General features: G+C 36.8%; 4 protein-coding genes across 4 annotated transcripts; all 4 read left to right on the top strand.

The window, feature by feature from the left end:
- Positions 1–6388: 6388 nt before the first annotated feature.
- LOC103408627 (heavy metal-associated isoprenylated plant protein 34-like) lies at positions 6389–9453 on the top strand. Its single transcript, XM_008347464.3, has 3 exons — positions 6389–6898; positions 7053–7128; positions 7505–9453. The coding sequence occupies exons 1-3, from the start codon at positions 6869–6871 to the stop codon at positions 9133–9135; spliced, it is 1737 nt and encodes a 578-aa protein (XP_008345686.3). The 5' UTR covers positions 6389–6868; the 3' UTR covers positions 9136–9453.
- A 2299-nt stretch (positions 9454–11752) lies between these two features.
- On the top strand, positions 11753–13298 carry LOC103427689 (gamma conglutin 1-like). The gene has a single exon (XM_008365760.4). The coding sequence runs from the start codon at positions 11812–11814 to the stop codon at positions 13153–13155; it is 1344 nt and encodes a 447-aa protein (XP_008363982.1). The 5' UTR covers positions 11753–11811; the 3' UTR covers positions 13156–13298.
- Positions 13299–14940: 1642 nt separating this feature from the next.
- LOC103408625 (signal peptidase complex subunit 3B-like) lies at positions 14941–17848 on the top strand. The gene is made up of 6 exons (XM_029101462.2): positions 14941–15252; positions 15370–15417; positions 16591–16653; positions 17037–17090; positions 17337–17423; positions 17543–17848. Exons 1-6 carry the CDS (start codon positions 14941–14943, stop codon positions 17666–17668), a joined length of 690 nt encoding a protein of 229 aa, XP_028957295.2. The 3' UTR covers positions 17669–17848.
- A 2041-nt stretch (positions 17849–19889) lies between these two features.
- LOC139195095 (uncharacterized) lies at positions 19890–20891 on the top strand. The gene has a single exon (XM_070820289.1). It carries the CDS (start codon positions 19890–19892, stop codon positions 20889–20891), a length of 1002 nt encoding a protein of 333 aa, XP_070676390.1.
- The last annotated feature ends 2157 nt before the right edge of the window (positions 20892–23048 follow it).

Here is a 23048-nt window from a genome sequence, read left to right as displayed (position 1 = left end):
TATTATTGGGGATTTGAATATTTTCTTGAATCCGGATCCTCTTTGTCTTTGTAGATCTCGAGAATCCGTCGATCTTATTCGTTTATTGTATATAATACGAACATAAATTATTTTAAATAATTTTATTTAAAATTAAACATAAAAAATATTTAACAAAAATTGATTGCATGATGTACGATAAACAAATACGATTCACAGTTTCCCAATATTCTCATCAAAAGTATCCGGAGAGGATCCTGTTGGTATTTTCTTGGATCTCTTCTTCTTTACCATACATTCATTTTTCTGCGTTTTGTGCATCTAATTTTTTTCCAACGTATAATTTTCTGTTTCTGCAGTTTACATGCTTTGCCAACTCCACATGTGTGAGATGTGCATTATTCAATACAACATGCATCTGTCAAAGTTTGGACGCAAACAGATTAGGTTAATGAAGTTGTTTGTCATGTAAACCTAATCCTTCCAAGCATACCACCATGAAGTCCAACAACTTGTCTTTGACCCCTTTGTTTCTTGCATATTATGTTTTGGTTGGACGGAGAGGAATGGATGGAAACAGGAGTGTGTTAATCACAATGGTTAAAATTTGAATTAGGATGGAAACAGGAGTGTGTTAATCACAATGGTTAAAATTTGAATTATAGTGTCATGATTAAAGTCAACCACTTTTAGATGTGTGCTTGGATTCAACGATACGATAAAAATTCTTCAAGATGATTGTGTGGAGAGAAATATAGAGGAAATGATGATGAAAATATCGAACAAATGCAACCTCATTTTGGAAATTTAATATTATATATTATTACTTATAAGTGAATGATTTCGTTATCTAACACCGATGTCTTGTGAAAATATAACTCATTCCAAGCTTTGGATGTGATTAAATTGAAACAATATCAAAGTAATTAGTTGTGGACCGTTGGCCCGTTTCTAAAATCTCAACATGATATCGGTGTGATTTCTTTCATGTCTAAAGTTAGCCACTTTTAGCTATGTGCTTGGATTCTAAGATATTAGGAAACAATCTTCAATTCAATGAAGATGACAATAATGTCTTATTAGTAGTTGTATGAAGTTATTTTCCATCATATGACTAATCATTTGATACACGCGATTATTATAAATAGGGATGTGATATTCACACACCTCTTATAAGACATCTTGTAGTTTGTCCACCCCGACTAGACACCGATCCTATTCATTGATAGAGTTCCCTTAATAATGGAGAAGAACTCACGTGAAATTGGTTCACCGCAACCATAGCATTCGGTTCCAATAAAACAAGGATAATTAATGCTTGTGTTCTCTCACTTACAATTAAAGAATCTTTGCCGTCCGGAACATCTTAAGTAAAACTGTTCTTTCTTTTTATTATCATCCAAAAATCATATTTATAAAAAAATCATTCAATTTGAAAATTGTTTATTCATCCATATGTATGAAATCAATCAACAGTTTTGATAACAAGTATCATCCTCATGATAAACTTATCATTTGTCTTGTGCATATGGATAACTAAAGACCTTCAAATCGAATAATGTTTTGCAAATATGATATTTAGATGATGATAAATAATGAATGATTTCGATTATGATGTTCAAACAATAATGATTCATTATTCGTAAGTAGGAGGACACAAGCATTATCCATGAAGCGATAACTAATCCATAGAAGTTGCTTTCTTAATAAAACATTCATTCCCAAGTTTTACTCATTTTAAATGTCCAATCTCAGTAAAATATTTGTATACTTTCTCATCTCTTTTACTTTTTCATCCTTCCTAGTTGGTACAACTGCCAAACATAAACACCTATCGTGCTAATGAGATTGGCTAAATTCGATCAGAGAATGCGTGGATGGTTGGAAAACCAATAATTCACTTACCCCCATCAAATCCAACATAAAGAGAACAAGAGGTGACTGTTCACCAACTAGGGTTAAAACTGGCCATAACTTTAGATCCCAACCCAGCAGCAAACCATGACCAGTCCATAAACACGGACTCTGGTCCCTGACCTAATTGTCCCCTAACGAGTCTGCCCATCTCTCTTTCTTGGTGTCCCAACTCACCACTGAGCTACGACCTAAATTACGCACCCTCCCTAACCAGCTGTGAACTCAACAGCTACCCATTTGGCCACTTCTCAGTAGAAGTCCTATTCCATTTTTCTTCTACCAGAACTACGCTCTCCTCAAATTTCATACCAAACAAGCAAAATGGTTCAAGTAATCCCATCCAATCCAGTCCAATCCTGTCCCAAGTACAAACTATGGCTTGACTTTATTTCACACATGATTTTGCAATCTTTTCCGATCTGACTGGTTTGAAAATAAATGGTTATATGGAACAAGATTCTTGTCATAGGAACTGGACAGTTTAGGCATGCGTAATCTAACAAACAAAAGTTCATTCAAGGTAGATTAGGGTTAAAGTGTGAAATAGTAGCTTAAATTCCAAAAATTATGATCTGAAAGTGAAAGCAGATCATGGTGCCCCATTGCTTTTAAGTATTCGAATGCTACACACTTACACACCGTTGAACACCATAGCTAGTATTGGTCCGCATGCAGCCTACGTTGATTTGAACCATACAAGTAGAGGAAAGAACATGTATAAGTTAAAAATGTTGTTTGGACTATTTCAAAAATATCTCGAAGTCAAACAAGCTTCTTTATCATAAAATCTCGACAGATCGAATAGTCAACAAATCATTCTTCAACAAAAATCATTAAACGTCAAGAATGCCTATAAAAAGGGCATGTCAAATATGTTTTTAAAACAATTCAAGAGGCCGCACAGGACATGACAATTTAACAATTACAAACTCATTGATTCTCATATTATGGTGATTTCCTTATGAACTTTTGATCTCCAATAATTAGAGCATATTAGTGGTCAAAGTTTGGGGTTCGAAGGCCATTTTGTGAGCTACCCTATGCAGCATAAAGCATTTTAATAACGTTAATTTTTTGTTTTGTTTTTGGGTTTGTAACTTTGTGGCGTGTGTTGTGTTGGGTTGCTTTATGTCACCATTGAAAATATCTTTCACAGAGCAAGAATATCTTGGTGTTTCTTTTCAGTTTTTATTTTTATTTTATTTTTTTACCAAAGGAAGAATTAATAAAGAAGAAATGAGGACCAGATTTTCTTCACGGGTTAGGTTTTAAGGAGGTCAAACAATAATTGGTTGCAAAAGAAGGGTTCAAACTCAGAGATGCATCATTTCTATTCTTCTTTCCATCTGAGATGGTGTAGCTTTCTTTTTGTTGACAGAAGCAATATTGGGGAGCTCCGATCTCATAACCTAAGTAAAAATTTCCACCCTTTTAACCCCTTGAGATGTAAGATTTTCGAAAAATTCGAGTCTTTTGCGAAAGGTTTGGCTTTAATATGCTTTCGTTTGCTTGGTTCTCTGTGAATCTACAATTTTATGCTATTTAATCGCTTCAGTTGCAAAACCATTGTGAGATGGTTCAACTTTTGAAATGCTTTGATTTGTTTGGCCTTGTGTGAACATAAAATTTTACGCATTTTAACTGTTTGAGCTGCAAGTCCATTGTCAGATGGTTTAACTTTGAATTCCTTTGGTTTGATTGGCCTTGAGTGAATCTACAGTTTTACTCTTATCGATCCCCCAATAATTTTTCACACTTGTATATATAGTCAACCTGACAACCATGCAAGAGTGCAACGGACCTGGTACACAAATATAATAAGATGGCAGCACTATCCTGGCAACTGCATGAGCTCCATTGCCACCTTGATGTTTAAGCCTCAAAGATTCCAAACTTGCTGTACTCGATATTACTCAAAAGAGAACCTCTCTTTTTTTCTTTTTTCATATGCTTTTTACTATATGTGATATTGAAGGTAAAGTAAATGTACTGAGTAATTCTTCATGATTTTATGGTACAACAAACACTCATGATGGTTGTTGGATATTTTTACCTTTCCAGTTCTAAAGTAGTGTAGAGCATTTCCCACAGACTAGTTTGTACATTTTTATGGGCTAAAATTCAATTAAAATAAGGAAAACTAACGAAAAGGGCTTAAAAACTTTGAGTTTTAATTATAAGGACAAAATAAAGGGTAAAGTGAATAGTACCAGGATTGACTTTTTAGTGTAAAAATGTGGTTTTTCGTTAAAGTGAACAGTACCGGGTGCTTTTCGTTAAAATTCCCATTAAAATATTCTTCATTTTCTGCAGTTTTACTTTATGAATAATGCTATAATGGCCAGCCACGAAAGATAATTATTATTTAATACTATCTTCTAGTGGTTTTCTCATTTATATGTAATTTTACTAAAAATTAATTTAAAATACAGTTATTCTAAAAACCCTTACAAACACACCCTAAATTCAACTGTACTTGCATATTCTCGGTCCGAATATATATCGTTGGTACTTGCAAACTTGAACAAGATGAAAACGGACTTGGATTCTCTGCCCTCCCAATTCGGTGCCCTCCCTGTGCCCTCCTGTTTGTGTGGTCACGGTTAAGCCACGTCAATATTTTATATTACTATATTTTTTTTGTCTTATTATTTTTATAAAAAACAATATAAAATGTTAGCATGGATTAACCGTGACCACACAAAACAGGAGGGTACGAGGAGGGCAGAGAATCCAAGTCCGATGAAAACATACACAAATAGTATTTTGTAGTTGAAACACATGCAATAATTGACCTAAAACATGCAAATTGTTACATTATTCAACACATAATTGACCTGAAACATGCAATTTGTTACATTATTCAACACTTGCAAATTGTACAATAATTGTTAAGGATATTGGAAAGAGATCATCTCTAGATCTTTTCCATCAAGACCATCGAATCAAGTGATTCGGACCTTTGAAATTTCATTCAACAATAAAAAATTATTATAACTTTTAAATTATCAAAATAAGTAAACCGTTAAAAAAAATTTCAAAAATTCAATTCATTTAATCCAATTATTTAATCTAATGATTTTGATGAAAGAGATCCATCCAAGGATATTTAGACTGATGGAGCCGGGCTTGAAGGGGCAAGGACCTTGAAGTGCCGTAGTGCTCCTACCCTACCACAATTAGGGCTCATGATCCCAGGGCAAATGGGTAGGACCCATGGCTAATGATCTTATGTCTAATCATGTCTTCCCCTACCAAAATTAGGTATTAAATCACTATTGTGGGTGCCATAAAATTATAAGAGAAATGGTACAAGAGATTCTTTTGAAGGGAAATTTTGTTAACTCATATTTTTTGTACAAAATTTTATATATGCGAGATTAACGTTAAATTGTAAATTAGAACATAATTAATATAAAATCTAGTTTGAACGAGTCTCTTTAGTATTTATCTTTTAAAGATATGAATTATAAGAGCTTAATATATTATAGAGTGTGTCCAGCCAATCTATCTCCAGCTGTTTTGTTAATAATGAACAGAATGTGCTTCAAACCAAACCATGTTTATGCCTGGATTAATCATGTTTAAGTTTGTCGTAAGGAAAGTGGGGCAAAGTGATCACTTCGAATGCCTTTTCTTTCCACTTGCTTTAAGATGTGTTTTAGTATTGTATTTTTTGGGAAAAGATTAGTATTGTATGACTACTTGTATCTGATCTACATTTAAATTCTACTTGCCTGAAATATAACAATCTTTTTATGTTTTCCTTATTAATTAGAGGTTTGGGTAGTGGCTTTCACTTTCAGATATTGTTTTGCACGCATTTTTTTTAATTTTATCAATCAATCATGAATAAGATTAGCAAAAACAGAAGAATGTGTATAAAAAAAAAAATGCGAAACTGCTTGTTGAGTCTTACTTTTAGAAGATACTAGCAACATTCTCACTTGAATCTTCTCGATATACCCTTTTAGTTCTCATTCTCCAATTGAATTACATTATCTACTTTTAAGGTCACATATTGAAGATCAACTTTTGCAAAAACATCAATCAACCACAAATCGTTTAACTATGTAGTTAAGGTTAACAAAATTTCATTGTTTAAGTGGAAAACATAGTTTGTCTGTTTATAAAATAAACTTTAGATGACAAAAAATTTAGTTGTAGTAAATTTTTTGTATGGAAGATGCTTAGAGAGTGACCTAAGAAATAAACAGTTCAAACTCGTGTAACATTACAGAATAATCAAAAGAGTCAAAAAAATAGAATGAAATTATCCATATAAGAATATTAAGAATGACCTAGAAAATAAACGGTTCAAACTCACGTAATATTGCAAAATGATCAAAAGAGTAGAGAAGGTAGAGCGAGATTACCCATGTAAGAATATTGCTAACAGTTCTTTTTGTCTGTTATTTTCTTTAACTTATCAAATACCCACTTCTTACCGACTGACCCCTCATATAAAAGTTGGTTTAATGGGGGTTTCCTTGACTCAAATATAATAGTGTTTCTTTTTGTGTTTTCCAGTGTTCCTGCCGACTAAGAGGTTCATGTTTCTTCGCTGTTTTCCAGGCACTTATATAAAAAACCTAGTCTTGCTCCCTTCCCTGTTTTATATTATTAGTTTTAGGGAGTTTTATTTTTCAACTGCCATTAATCTATGTTTAAGTATTTAAGCCACTTCTGAAACTGTTAAGTAAATATTCGATTGACATATCAGGCCGCGGTAATTGCAGCTAGGACAAACCGACTTCACACACACTCTCTCCTCCTCTCTTTCTCTCTCTCTCTTTAAAAAATGCTTGAAAAGGGTACACAAAACCTCGATCAGAGGGAGATAAAGCTAAAGGATAGTGTTTAAACTCTCACCAACCGCCTTTGAACTCTCTCTCTCTCTCTTTCTCTTCCCTCTTTATATTCTCAGCTCACAAGCACGAAACCTGTTTGTCATATCTCTCTCTCTAAAACGATGAGTAAACAGGAGATGATGAAGCTTCAGGTGCAAAACTTTTCTGAAAATCCAAGCTGTTTACTTTAGTTTTTAGAACCCTTTTCATTATTCTTCTGTTTTTTCTTACTTTTGTATCTCATTTGTATGTATTAGATATCAACTCAGTCTAATTTGGTTTGTTTGGTGTTGATTTTACTTGCAGACCTGTGTTCTCAAAGTTAATATTGACTGTGATGGATGCAAGCATAAGATAAAGAAATTGCTGCAGAAAATCGATGGTATGTTCCTCTCTTTTGTTACCTTGTTTTGATATTTCTTTCCCAACAAATTATCTCTTACTTTACATATTAAGAACTTCCGTTCACGAAATTTGAACTCAAGACTTCCTAAATAAAACAAATTATTCCTTGCTTTATACATGAACAACTTCCGTTCACGAGATTTGAACTCAGGACTTTCTAAATAAAGTAGTAGAGACTGGAAGACGCTAGACGGAGTGTTTTCTTAATCTACCATAAATATTGATGTTTTCGTTTACTTAAGACTTTTAACTGTTCAAGTGTAACGGTATGAATTTCAATGGGGTTTTTAGTGAGGGTAAAACGAAATCTTGGTCACTGGTTTTAGTTTTACCAACTTCGGTAATTTGTTTAGGTGTGTACACAACAAGTATAGATGCAGAGCATAGCAAGGTGACTGTGACAGGGAATGTTGATCCATACACAATCATCAAGAAACTTGAAAAAAAGGGGAAACATGCAGAACTCTGGGGAGGTTCAAAGGGTTCAAATTTCAATCAAGCCCAGCTCAACAACCAGTTCAAGAACATGGCTGTGCCGGTCCAGAACGCGAAGGGCGGTGGCCACCAGCAACATCCACAAAAGGGCGGAGGAGGCCATCAGCAACAACCCCAAAAGGGCGGAGGAGGTCACCAGCAGCAACACCAACAGATGAAGGGGGGTAATGGTAATGTTATGAAGGCGCCTCAGAAGGACCAGAAGTCTGTGAAGTTCAATCTGCCGGCGGAAGGGGAGGAATTTGACGGTAGCGATTTCGACGAGTATGACGATGAATTCGATGATGAGTTTGATGATGATGAATTCGATGATGATGATTACGATGAGGAGGAAGAGCTTGATCATGGACATCATCAGATGGCTAAGAACAAGGCGATGAGTAATATTGGAAATGGTGCACAAGGAGGTCCTTATGGGAAGACGATGCCGATGATGGGTGGTAATAATGGCCATGGACCACATGGGCCTGCTGGGATGATGAATATGTTGCATGCGATGAACGACAAGAAGTTAGGTGGCGGGGGCGGCGGTGGGGGAGGGTCTGCCAAGAAAGGCGGGGTGATTGATTTCCCTGTGCAAGTAAAGGGTATGGGTGGAAATAACGAAAAGAAGAATGGCAAGGACGGAAATGGAGGAAAGAAAGGTGGTGGAAATGGCAAGGGTGGGGATAAGAAACAAGGTGGTAAAGGTAAGAAAGATGGCAAGGATGGCAAAAAAGGAGGTGGGTTGCTAGGGTGGCTTAGCCGGAGTACGAGTATCGGAAGAGGCGGTTCGAAAGGCGGTGGCGACGAGAAAGGTAAGGGCAAGGGCAATGGAAGCAAAAAGGGTGGGGGCAAACATGAGAAAAATGAATTTCATGACATTGATTTCAATGGCAAAGGAGGCAAAGGAGGCAAAGGAGGCAAGGGTGGGAAAGAAGGCAAGGAGGGCAAAGATGGAAAAGGGGGCAAAGGAGGCAAAGGGGGCAAAGGCGGCAAAGGCAGTGATGATGATGATGAGGATATGCAACAAATGGGTTACATGGGCCAAAAGGGCCAGATGGGTCAAATGGGTCATGTGGGAAATATGGGTCAGATGGGGCCGAGGCCTCAAATGGGTCAAATGGGCCGTGGTGGTGAGAATATGGGCCAGATGGGCCAAATGGGTCAAATGGGTGGCTATCCGATGGGGCAGATGGGTAATGTTCCTGCAGTACAAGGACTGCCTGCACAGGCGATGATGAACGGCGGAGGAGGATACTATCAAGGAGGTATGGGGGCCGGCAACCCATATAATCAGCAGCAGCAGCAGTACATGGCCATGATGATGAATCAGCAGAGAGCAGCAGCCAATGGTGGAAATGATATGTACCATCCCATGATGTACCCCCGTCAGCCGCCACCGCCGATGAACTACATGTCCCAACAACCAATGCCATCAGGACCTGCATCTGATCCTTATGCCAGCTACTTCAGTGATGAGAACCCTAATGGTTGTAGTATCATGTAAAAATAATTTCTAGGGTTGCAGTTTTATGTTTTTACTTGTCTTCTAGGATCATTGCGTTGTGGTGCAAATCCGGAAGTAGCTTGGAAGCATGGAAGGAAGTAGCATTTCTTATCCTACTTGGTAAATGGTAATAAGCAAGTTTTGTAGCCTGGTAAATGGTATTTGCTTAAACCTATTCATTGAGTGAATGATTAGCTTCTCATCCGAAATTTTCTAGGGTACAAACACGTATGAAGTACGATTGTAATTTCAGGTGTTTGTATTGAGGGCGTCTTGTTTGTATTGAGTACATGTTTGATATGTAATTAACTTTTCATACGATTGTTCAAGTGTTTGTATTGGGGACTTTTTGTAATTTCTGATGTTTGTATTGAGTACGTGTTAGATATGTAATTTAGATATGTAATTAAACGAATCCTTCTCATCAAGGTGGAGAAGCTATTGGTGATTTGTTTAATCAATTGGTTCAGGAGATGTGATTAAATTAATGTGGATATAACAGGCACTTAGATCAAAATCTATCATGTGTTGGATTCAACTAGGAAATATTTAAAGGACAATCTCTATCTGTTCAAATTTTTAGGACATCATTTTCCATCTTTTGACTTCCACTCCCTCACCGGCCTCCACCTTCCGGTCTTTGCTTGGAATTGCAATGTTGGAAAACGTGACTTTATTGGCATTTTGTACAACAATGCCATCAGTACAGACCAAAATTAAAAGAACACTGCCATATCAATATTTTTCTTGCTTGGTGAGCTATGAGATATATAGCTGTGTTCTATAACCTCTACCCAACTAAGTATATGGGACTTATGAGCGTTTTAATCTAAATAGACCATTTATTTGTTTAAAGTATGTTTGATGGCTAATGTAATGTATATGATAAAGATTGAGTTTAAGCCAATTGTATAGAATCTCGCCTCTGGGAGGAATAGACTTTCATGTAACTCATTCAGTGTTATTGTAACTACTGGCAGATTCATTAAGGGATCCGGGTGGTCTCGTGACATCCTGGAAAATAAGTGACCGTGAAGATCTCTAAGGACCAACCAAGTTTGGGCATGTGGTGGAGAAAAAGAGTGCATCGACAAATCGGCGGGTGCAGGTTTTGTAAATGATTAACAAAGAAGAAAAAGATTATTTTGTTTTTTAAAAGACTTGGCCAAAACAACGTCGTTTTGAGCCAAACCGTTTAAAACAAAATAATCAAAAGCAAGTCATCTTGTTAAGCCACGTGAGGGAGACCCTTTTAATTAAAAAAATTAAATACAACCTATTTTCTTTCCTCCAATTCCCTTTTTCCTCTAACCACACCCAATAGATCCTCAGGCCATCACTAGTGAAAATCATCATCAATTAGTTCTAACAATCCTGTCAAATATTTCAACTCCAATTTCAATAGTTTCAATCCTATTCCGTATTGTTCAACTCCAAATTTGGTTAGTTCTAAATCATCATCAATATGTTTTTTCTTGTATTGACAATGACTATCATGAGTCATGACACATTTTCAGTGTATATGAACCTCGTCGTGGACAAATTTAGTTTTTGTAACTTGTAATTTTGTTTGTATAAATATTATGATTGAAAGTTGGTAATTTATCCTTTAAATTACTAATGTTATTTTCGTCAAATTTTTTTTGGAACTTTTATACTCGGACTATCTGATATTAGAATCCTGGATCCGCTACTGACCATGACATTCTTAATCATTAATACAAGGTTAGGTGCAAGACTCTCCCCACATGACTTTGTATTAGTAAGTTAGGACATCATGATGATGGTGAACTCGTTTCACCTAAATCCTTTTTCTCTAAACAGTATTTGCAAAACACATTATATCAGATTGTTACCCAGTTTAATACGTTCAATCCTATAGGTTTAACAGCCAGAACATTAGTAAATTTTTATTGAAATAATCTTAATTGATCAAATCTAACAAAATAAAGGGAGAAAATATACAACCTGCATCAGTAATTTTTCTTATTAGAATTAATTAAAAAAATGCTCAACTTTTTATATTTTTCCAACTCATGGGGTCTGTGAGCGTTTCATATTTTGATCCAACCTGAAAGCACGGTCCCGTAGCACCAAAATTTTCAGTATGATATCTCACTGCAACGTTACAGAAGATGAACAGGTTTTGCCTCTTCGAAATTCGTATTAATTCGGCCATGCATATTTAATCTTGCTTTATAGACAATTAACAATGCTCCCCTGCCAAATTAAGAGAAATGCTTAGGGTTGTTTTAGTTTCAATCTGCAACAGTATTTGGCGGTGTCAAGTAGAAGCCAAACCCAGTCACACTGTTTTGCTTGTTACAGCACAAGTTACTGCATGGCTGTGTACAGGCTTCTGCACTGCCAAGTACCCCTACACACTCTCCGACACCTTGTTCTCATATCAAGGCTTATGCTCATCTACTTCACTTTACATGTGAAACCCTCACATTTGTAACGTCACAAAACCGGAAAAGTTCCATAATCTCTCAAAGAATAACTCAATGCCAAAACCCTAAATGTCCATAACACTCCAGAGCCTGCCCTAACTTAGTAACCCCCGCACTATAAATTGTACTCTCTACTCCCTCGTTCTTCGCCAATCCCACCGTTTCCTCTCTGGGTATACAAAACTTCTTCGTTCGAACTCAGAGTCCGTTTCCATTTCCATCCATGGCTTCTTTCCTTCCTAATTTGGTCCTTTTCTTCTCTTGTTTTTCTCTTCTTGCTTTCATATCTGCGGCGACACTCAAAACCCAACCCCAAATCCCCATCAGGCCGAACAAGCTTGTCCTCAGGGTGCAGAAAGATGATGCAACCAATCTTCATGTGGCCCAAATTTACAAAAGAAACCCTCCAGTCCAATTCCCCTTTGTGATTGACCTAAATGGGAGGTTCTTAACAGAAAATTGTGAGAACCAATACTTGTCATTGGGTTACAATGCCCCATTTTGCCACTCGACGCTGTGCGCTAGAGCTAATCCTAATAGCCCGATGACATGCCGCACATGCTCCTCTAGAACCCAAATAGGGTGCCACCCCAACGCGTGTGGGCTGATGACCACAAACCCCGTGACGCGTCAAAGCGCCTTGGGTGAGCTTGCGCAGGATGTCCTAACAATCTCATCAACCCAAGGCTCAGGTCCCGGCCCAATGGTCCAAATCCCTCAATTCCTATTTGCGTGTGCACCTTCCAACATATTGCAAAATGGGTTACCCAAAAACGTTCAAGGTATTGCTGGTCTAGGTCATTCCCCAATTTCCCTACCTTACCAACTAGCCTCCCACTTCGGCTTCCCACCAAAATTCGCTGTGTGCCTTCCTCCTTCATCTGACCGAAGTGGCGTCGTTTTCTTTGGGGAAGGACCTTATTTCATGAAACCGAACATCGACGTGTCGCAGAAGTTGACCTACACCCCACTGATCATAGGCAGGCAAGGAGAGTACTACATAAACGTTCAATCCATCAAAATCAACAATAAGATTGTTCCACTCAACACATCTCTCTTGACATACACACCAGAACAAGGGGTTGGTGGGACAATGATCAGCACCACAACTCCCTACACAATCCTCCAAACCTCAATCTTTAGGGCAGTCACTCAGTTCTACATCAATCAGCTGCAAGGGTTGCCCCAAGTGAAACCCGTGGCGCCATTCGGGGTGTGTTTCGATGCAAAGAGATTCACCGGCAGCAGCACGGCCGCATTTCCTAGCATAGACCTTGTCCTAGACAACAACCAGAACATCATCTGGAGGATATCTGCTCCAAACATTTTCGTCCAGCCACGTCCCTTCATAGGGTGTCTAGGTTTTGTGGACGGCGGGTTGAAGCCTCAGGCTTCGATCGTGATCGGGGCAATGCAGTTGGAGGAAAATCTGCTGCAGTTTGATCTGACGAACTCAAGGTTGGGATTTAGCAATTACTTGCTTCCCAGGACTAGTTGTACCAACTTCAACTTTGGCAAATCCTCCACTGGTGCTGAAGAATCTACTGAGTGCACTGATGAGCCATAAATTGTGATCTCCCTTGTGAGAGATTATAATATAAGGGTGTTTATGTATGTTGGTTAAATAAAGTCCAAGTAAAATGTAAAGCTTTTTTGCTTTGGCGGAGTCTCTTATTAAGGGACTGGATAAATAAAGCTCTGTTAACTATTTGTTCATGTCTTCTTCTTGGTAACAGCTCAAATTCAATCGTGAATGATATTCTTAAATGGATTCAAGCTCCAGTTTTAAATTTCTAACAGTTTTCCGGCGTGGAATATTAGCCAAGTTGCGAAGGGTAGTGTACTCCCTTTTCTACACCCAAGTTTGAATCTCTCTTTCTCTAGTATATATTAGGGTAGAATATAGTTCCAATATAAAAAGAAATAACAATTTTCTAGTGTGACGACAATATTTTTTTTTATATGATGACGGTTATAGTGTCACACATTGTTTATCACTATACCTTAGGCTCTTTCTCGTGTGACAAACAGTTATAGCGCCAGTGTAGTGTTTAACACTACACCCTACGCCCTGGGTCCATAACGTATGACAATGTTCACCAAGAACAAACTAAGTGTATCTGTAACACTATATGCTAGTGATTATTGCACTACAAAAATCTCGGTGTTCATGCTGAGGATTGAGATTTCCATATATATTCAACTGATTAAGATTTCATTGTTCAGTTCATATTGGTGTGTTTTAGTACATAATCTGATAGGTAATTTGATTAGATTTGGTTACCCCTTTTTTTTTTTTTTGGTATATAAACGTTAAGTGTTTCTCAAAACATGTCAATTAGTATTACGATCTGGTGATATTCCTCTTTATTTAGAAGTGAGAGGTCTTAGGTTCGAATCTCGTAAATGTCGAATTTGATACCAAATTAAGCTGCACATTATATGGCTTAACCGAACTCCTCTTTCCCTTAATGTAAAAAAGTATTGATGTACTTAAAAAAAAAAAAAAATGCTTCTCAAAACATTGCTAGGTCGATCTAGGAAGATTGGGCTGGTGTTTGGCAGGCCTAGGCATGCTCTAAGTGTGTTGTTGGGCTAATATACCCCATATAGTTTCTCAGCTAGTAAAGAGTAGCTTTCACTTTGAAGAGCCCAAAGAGCCACATATTGTTATTCTTTAAAATAAATCATTTCCCTCTTCACGAACAGTTATATTTATATTTTATCTTTAAATCGAATAAATTCAAGAAGGAATTAATTTACAGAAATAAACATAAGTGTATAAAAATTATTTTTCCAAATTATAAAATGAGCTTTATGGTTTGATTTACTTCAATTCAATACAAATAAAACTATTATCATGCACTCTCCCACAATGTAAAGAAAAATGAGCAATTTTTGTTCAATAAGACCTCTCATTTATTAGTTAAGATAGATACGATACATCGTAATTCTAATTAGCAAAATTTATTTTTATTTAAATTATCATATTATTTGTATAGTGATTCTAGCTAAGTCACTTCTAAGTCCAAGTTTAGAGTTCAAATTTACGAGTCGAGATCATTTCCGAATTCCTATGTTTAGAGGAAATCCAGGTCGTTGAAAGGAAAGAAAGAGAGATCTAAACCCTTAATTTGTTTAAGATAACTAATTTAATAGACTAATATGGATTGCATAATTTAAAATGAATGATTCAAATCTCATGATCGATTAGCCACAGACACAGTGATCCGGAATTCCAATTTTACTCCTGTCCAATAAGAAAAGTAAAAAATAATGGGCCCCACCGACGTGTCTTGTCCAATGAATGAGCAGTATTTCTAAAGTGTGACAACACTCTCTGTATCTCTCGATGTGTTTATTATTCCAATCAAAGTCCAAAACGAAAAAAACCCCTCTCGAGTCTTCGTTTCTTCAAAACCCCCCGAAAAACGCACTCAACATTTTCCCTTCTTCCCATCTTTCTTCTCGGACCAAAACCAGAAGAACCAGAAATCCAAGGAGAAAAAAAAAAAAAAAAACCCAGAACGAGAACAAAATGCATTCGTTTGGGTACAGAGCCAATGCTCTGCTGACCTTCGCAGTCACAATTTTGGCTCTGATGTGCGCCATGGCCTCCATCTCCGATAATCTCAACCACCCCACTCCCACTACCCAAGTCCAGGTCCTTCGTCGTCTATTGGGCAGATCTGGGATTTCAAAAGTTTTGATTTTTTGGTTTCGAATTCAAGTGCCCAGTTGGATTTTGTTTCTGATTTTTGGTTATTGGGTTTTGTTTTAGGTGTTGAACATCAATTGGTTTCAGAAGCAACCAAATGGGAACGAGGAGGTGCGTTTCTTTTATTTGTAATTTGGTCGGTTATATGTGAAATTTCTTTGAATTTGAATTCAATTTTATATTGGCTGAAATGGGTTCTCTCTGAATTTCGATCGTAATGAGTGTGTCAATAGTATTTGATTAATCCAGTTTAAAAATTGCTACTTTTGGCTTTTTGTATTTTTTGTATCAAGTTTTCATGTGTATGCATTTATGTGTGTATAGCTGTGTCGATATGAGGTTTCATTGAAATTTCTGGGTTTTGTGGTTTAGTTTCAGTACATAATTTGTTTCTTTGATCTAGGTATTCGTTTTATGAGTTGAAAGTAAATTGTAAAACGGGTAGTATTAGGATCCTGGGAGCTTATTCACCTCTTTCGACATATTGGTGCGAGCTCATTGCCTTTTGGGTTTATTACTAATCAAATGGTAGGATCACTGCCCTTCAGCACTGTAAACAATGGGGTAATTCTCCTCAGCCAAAAATGGGATCTTGACTAGTTATAGGTGGCAGTTAACGGTGTTGAGTTTTGTGACGAATATAAGAGAACAGACTGGGATTGTGACAATTTACAGTGCAAACTTTCGTAATTACCAAATTCCGGATAAAGATATTAATGTATAGTATTGATGCCTAACAATTCTATCACCCTAGGTTGGCTTCAATTTTTAAGTAAATAAGGTATAACATTTTATTTACTTCGGAAGTACTGAGATTTCTTGATTTGGGTTGATTTGGGTTGGGTTGGGTTGGGTTGGGTTGGGTTGGGTTGGGTTGGGTTGGTGTGGGGTTTGTCTAGAGATTTGGTGCAGCCACTGAGTTATTGACTGACAGTTACATGTCTACAGAGCATGAGCTGATAGCTACATGTCTACAGAGCACGATCTGAGCTCGCAATATTTACTTAAGTAATTCCTCTACCAATAGGAAAACAGGTAAAAGAAGTTAGAGGACTAGAGGTGAAGGTCATAATAAACTTGACATTAGCAGCAGTTCATAGAACTTGACATTGACAGGTTCTTAAACTGTTGTTGTATTTCCATTAGTTATACTTTTACCATCAATTTTGGATTTTCTTTTTTGATTTATAGAGGCCATGATAGATGGGTGATTGGAAAAGGAAGGTTATGTGTACCGAATGAATCACAGTTTGATATGAACAAAATAATTTCCGTTTTATGCAGGTCAGCATGACTATGAATATATCAGCAGACTTGCAGTCATTGTTTACATGGAACACAAAACAGGTTTGCAATTTGACAAATTTCTGTGTGTATATGTTAGCATGAATTCGTGGTCATCTACATTATTTCAGTATCTCCTGTGCTTGCTTTCACTAGTATTTGGGTGCACTAAGGAACTCTTATGATAATCATTTTCTAGAGAGTAATGGCAACTATCACACATAGGATGAGAAGCCACCTATCAAAAGTCAAAACCTACTTTCATTTGCGTTGAGATACCGTATTTGTTGTCCTGGTGCATTACTTTTAGAGGGTGTAGTGAAATTTAAGTTGTGCATACCACAGTTTGGAAATTCCTACTCTTTCTATCTCCCAGCCAGTTTATGTCAGATATGATTCATAAACTTGGCGTTGATCCCTTTTACTTTATTTGCAATGAATGACAGGTTTTTGTTTTTCTAGCCGCTGAGTATGGAACCCCAAAGAACTCACTGAATCAGGTAGCTGCATATATTTTTTGGAGTTATATTTTCTTCAATTGTATTTCTGGTTAGTTATATGTTTTTATTTTTGTTTTCTTGAGGTAAGATTGAGATTATCAATTCTCTCTCTGAATAACTGTTTTTCCATTTTTTTGCTTCTGCGTGTTCCTTGGATCCGCACATCCACTCTAGGGCATGTAGACTGCACGGTCTTTAGTATTGCTTAAATAAGTTTTTTGATTATATTTGTACGCTTTTCTACAGATTTCTCTTTGGGATGGTATCTTACCAACAAAAGAACATGCCAAGTTTTGGATTCATACTTCAAACAAGTACCGTTTCATTGATCAGGTACGGGTAGTCCCTTTCATTCTTTGCATCTGTTTCTTGGCTTCAACGGAGACTAAGATCTACCTTAGTTTCTTCGATCCATCAGTAACTATCTCTCGTCGTAAATCATCTTTGTGTAGGGAACCAATCTCCGGGGTAAAGAATTCAACTTGACGTTGCACTGGCATGTGATGCCCAAGACGGGCAAAATGTTCGCTGACAAGATCGTCATGCCGGGATATCGCTTGCCACAGGAGTACAGATGAGGGGTGTTTTGTCTTGTGTATCTTTTTCTCTGTAGCTTTAGCCTCTAATCTGAAAGGGGATATAAAATGGTCACTCAAAATTAGAGACTTAGAAACAGGGAAGGTGATTTACTTGTTATGAGAAAAAGAAATATATGACATCTGATCTTATTTTTGGATTCTCTTAACTTTTGTTGCTAATTTTTGCCCTTCTGAATTGTTTGATTTATGAACAAATTTATCCAATTTTTCTCCAGTTTTCGGAAAAATGAAAACTAAAAACTAAGGGTGTCATATCGCACTTTTGGTCCCTATAGTTTAGTCGATGTTCACTTTCGGTCCTTGTGGTTTCAACCTTATAATAACAAATGTCTTACCGCATCGTAGCTTGGCACACTGAAAAGTCTTCATGGACATACGGAGTAAGTAGTTCTCCAATAATGCTAAGATCCATTTTTTTCTTCTACAGAAACGATATTATCTACACTAAGAGAATGTGGTGGACTTAGCCTCATAATAGATTAACAATAATGTGATTTAAATTCACATTTAGCGATAATCGAATTTAAGATCTCTCACTCACCAGGAATACCAGTAAACCGATGTGCTAAGTGGCTTTTTAAACTAAATGCAAGGGCCAATTGTCATGCACCCGAACGTAGAGTATCTCCCTAAAATCGTCAGGATTCCCGTTGAATTTCGAATAATAATTGGATTTCCCTGTATCTTTTTACTACTATTTGATCCGACGAGAGAAAGAGAGCATCAAATGACGCCCGATGTAAAAATAATTTTCCTTTTTTCACCAAAATTATTAATTCTTTCCTTTTTATTCTGGGATATTAATGTATATAAATAAATAAAACTAAAAACTATTAATTATTTTGTAAATTTTTTTTAATTATTTCCATATTTTATTTGTTTTTTTGGTTGAAAATTTCCTTATTTTATTTGGATTTGGGGTGTCCATTGGCGATCTTAGATCATATGATCAATCCCTATACTGCTATACAAATACAGAGACTTGCTTGCTGCTTGTCAACTAAGTCCACTCCACTCGTCTCTGTCTCTCTCTCTCTCTAGTTTCTCTCTCTAGGTCTTGTTTCCTTTGGGTGCTAGCAGAGCCCTAACTTTTCCAGATAGTTTCCTTTTTGCGCAAGGAATTAAACCCTTTACCTACTTGAATTTGGAAACCCTTAATCCTTTATTAAATTAAACCGCAGATTTGGGGACGCACCACTTGTCTCTCTAAGTACTCTCGCTACTCTCTCTCTCTCTCTAGGTACTCTTGCAACTCTCTCTCCCTAGCTACTTTCTAATTACTCTTGCTACTCTCTCTCCACTCTAGCTACTTTCTCTCTCCTTAATCCTTTATTAAATTAAACCACTTTAGATTACAATCTCTATAAATATACATATACACTCGTTCTTTCTTGCCCATTTCCACCTCTCTCTCTCTCTCTCTTTTTCTCTAGCCTCTCTCTAAGTACCTTGCTACTCTCTCTCTCTAAGTACATTGCTACTCTCTCTCTAGCTACTTTCTCTCTCTCTAAGTACATTGCTACTCTCTCTCTAGCTACTTTCTCTCTCTCTAAGTACTCTTGCTACTCTCTCCCTCTCTCTCTCTCTCTAGGTACTCTTGCAACTCTCTCTGCCTAGCTACTTTCTAAGTACTCTTGCTACTCTCTCTCCACTCTAGCTACTTTCTCTCTCTCTCTGTCTCTCTCTAAGTACTCTTGCTACTCTTTCTCTCTCCTTAATCCTTTATTAAATTAAACCACGGATTTGGGGAGGGACTTTCCATCTTTCATCTTAGATTACAATCTCTATAAATATACATATACACTCCTTCTTTCTTGCCCATTTCCACTTCTCTCTCTCTAAGTACCTTGCTACTCTCTCTCTCTCTCTAAGTACTCTTGCTACTCTCTCTCTCTCTCTCTAAGTACTCTTGCTACTCTCTCTCTCCTTAATCCTTTATTAAATTAAACCACGGATTTGGGGAGGGACTTTCCATCTTTCATCTTAGATTACAATCTCTATAAATATACATATACACTCCTTCTTTCTTGCCCATTTCCACTTCTCTCTCTCTAGCTACTCTCTCTTTCTCTATGTAATCTTGCTACTCTTTCTCTAAGTACTCTTGATACTCTCTCTCTAGCTACTTTCTCTCTCTAATTACTCCAGACTCATGGAAGGTCCAAGAAACTCGAGTTCGAGAAAGCGAAAAACGAGAGAGATGTCGAGAGGACAAGTCGTGCTTGCTCTCCCTGCTCCCAGTGTCCCTCTTCCGTCGCATCTCAGCACCACCGCCACCAAAATGGCAGGCAGTAGAGAGAAGCCGAAAGAAGTAGTGCTTGCCCAATCTGCTCCCAACGCCCCTCCACCACCGCTCCACACCACCATCAAAAGGGCAGGCACGAGAGAGAAACCAATAGTAGTGATTGATCAATGCGCTCTCAATGCATCTCCATCGCTACTCCACACCACCGCCACCAAAAGGGCAGGCACGAGAAAGAAGGCGAAAGAAGTAGCACTTGCTCTCTCCCCTCCCAATGCCCCTCCCCCACCGCTCAAGTTCATGACGGCACGAAAAGTGACTGCACTCTTCGACCCAGACCACCACCCTCAAACCCCGCCAGTCTCGGCCAGAAGAGAACAAGAAGAGGGAGCAGCGGCGCCGGCACTACAAGAACCTGAAAAAAAGAAGCCGAGGTTGAAGGTGGTTCGCTTTTTGGATCCGGATGCCACAGAATCTTCCAGTGATGATGATTACACTCCACCAGTTGGTCGCAAACGAAAGGAATTTGAAATCGTTCTCGAGATAAAGATACCGGGGGAAAACCCTATTTCAAAGAAGCGTAGGACGCCAGAAACGACTACAAAAACAAGAAGGAAGATAATAAAAGATCAGAAAAATGAGGAAGAACTTGTTGGTGAGAAGATCGTCATTAAGAAAGAAACTGGCTCGTCTTCTTGTGCTGAAAAGAAGGTAAAAGAATCATCGTCGACTTCATCAACGGCGGGTAAAAAGAAGACTACGACCAAGGGGAAGAAGAAAAAGGAGACGAAGAAGAAGAAGAAGACGACGGAGGTTGTTGATGTTTTGTGGGAAATTCCTGGGGAGATTCCCGACCTGGATTTACTGGAAAGAGAGAAAGATTGGCTTTTGTATAGGTTCTTTGATGGAGTTCCCGAATACTGTGAGGACATACCGCCGGAGGTGAAGGTGATTAGATAACCTAAGTTACTTTAATTTTTAAGTTTCTTTTTATTCAACTTTTAACAGTAGATGTTTGCAGCTGGGTCTGCCACGACGATCACAAACTCGTGTAACTAATTAATTTTTATGAATTCTGATGAATATTTAAAATGATTTCGTGAGATGCATTTAGGGTTCTTATGAATTTAGGGTTCGTAACCGAGTGAAGGTTTGTAGCTGGTTATGCTATAAAGATGATCATGTATGTAATTGGGTTTTGAATTCCATTATATATATTCTGAATATTAATTGTGATTATCTTATGAATAATGAGTTTTTTTTCATTCCTTTTGTTGCAACAATATTATGTCTCGACTCTTGAGTTTAACTTTAATCACGTGATGAGTGCTATAGAAACATGATATCTATTTCCGTTGCATTCAAAAATCCGTCCAATTGTTTGGGATGGAAATGAAATTTGATAAAATAGCCAAAATTTTCATGATTTATACTCACAATCACATCGTGCAAATTAATTATATTTTCTCTCGATGGGAAATCTGTAAAAACTAAACAATGTCTAAGACTTCATCCATAAGTAACATGAAACTTAAGCCATTATACAACATTAAATTCCATAATTCCATTTTTTCCCTATAACTTCCTAAGCCATTACACAACATTAAATTAAATTAAGTAACATGAAACAACATTAAATAATATGAAACAACATTAAATAACATTAACCAACATAAAAATTATACAACATGAAACTTAAACAACATTTTTAAAAACATTTAAAAACATAAAACGTAAATGCCTACTTCATGCTGACGTCACTTAGCCGTTGGATTTGAATTTAAGTTGTAGTTTTTAAATAATAAATTATGTTTGGTCCTATGGCTCTTTGGCCCTCGGTTGGAGACGGTTTTTTTTAAAGGGCTAAAATGAGCCATCTGGCCCTCTGGCCCTCGGCTGGAGACGGAGGCAAATATGACCATGTACTGTTCATGAAAATATTAAGGTCATCTCTAACCGAAGGGTCCAGAGGGCTGAAAATAGCCCTAAAACCGTCTCCAACCGAGGGCTAGGCCAGAGGGCTCGGGAATTTGGGAGGGCCCCATGGAATTTCAAAGGGCCAAAGGGCCAAAGGGCTGGCTGGCTGGCTATTTTTCTTTTATGGTTTTCCCATTGCTGTCGGTTATAACTGACAGCATTAAAGAATGATTTTTTAATACTGTCGGTTATAACCGACAGTAATAGTTATTCAAAGGCAAATTTTTTTTTAATTACTATTAGTGTCAGTTATAACCGACACTAATAGTGTGAAATTTTTTGAATATAACGGCTAGTAACCGTTGTATTAACTTTTTTTTAATTTTTTTTTATGAATTTAAACTTCTTTTTTTTCCCTATTTTTGTCCTTTTCATATGAATCAAATTTTGTTTCATATTTTTTTTCAATTCTATTTTACAAAATTTGTTTCAATTTTTTTTAAATTCTTTTTTTTTTCCTATAACTTCTATTTTTTCAAAATTTGTTTCATATTTTTTTAAATTCCATTTTTTTCCTATAACTTCTATTTCACAAAATTTGTTTCAATTTTTTTAAATTCTATTTTTTCCTATAACTTCTATTTTACAAAATTTGATTCGTATATTTTTTTTCATATAACTTCTATTTTACAAAATTTGTTTCATATTTTTTTAAATTCCATTTTTTTCCTATAACTTCTATTTCACAAAATTTGTTTCATATTTTTTTTCAATTCTATTTTTTTCCTATAACTTCCTAGGCCATTTATACAACATTAAATTAAATTAAGTAACATGAAACAACATTAAACAATATGAAACAACATTAAATAACATTAACCAACATACAAATTATACAACATAAAAAAACATTTAACAACATGAAACTTAAACAACATTTTTAAAAACATTTAACAACATAAAACTTAAAAGCCTACTCCATGCTTCTTTTGGCCCAAAGATGTGCAACAAGATCCTGTTGTAGGTACTTATTTGTGGCACGAGAACGTATCATTCTATAGCGCCTTATGTACTCATTTATAGAGATACTACCAGTTCTTGGATTGAAAGGCAAATTAGGCCCATCATATATTTTTACTAGAGCCCTTCTTGACCTATTTGGATCTTCTTGGTCGTCATCGGACTCTCCATCAATATACC

This window comes from Malus domestica, chromosome 04 (genome assembly GCF_042453785.1).
Source record: "Malus domestica chromosome 04, GDT2T_hap1".
NCBI lineage: Eukaryota > Viridiplantae > Streptophyta > Magnoliopsida > Rosales > Rosaceae > Malus > Malus domestica.
This window is presented reverse-complemented; position numbering and strand designations above follow the sequence as displayed.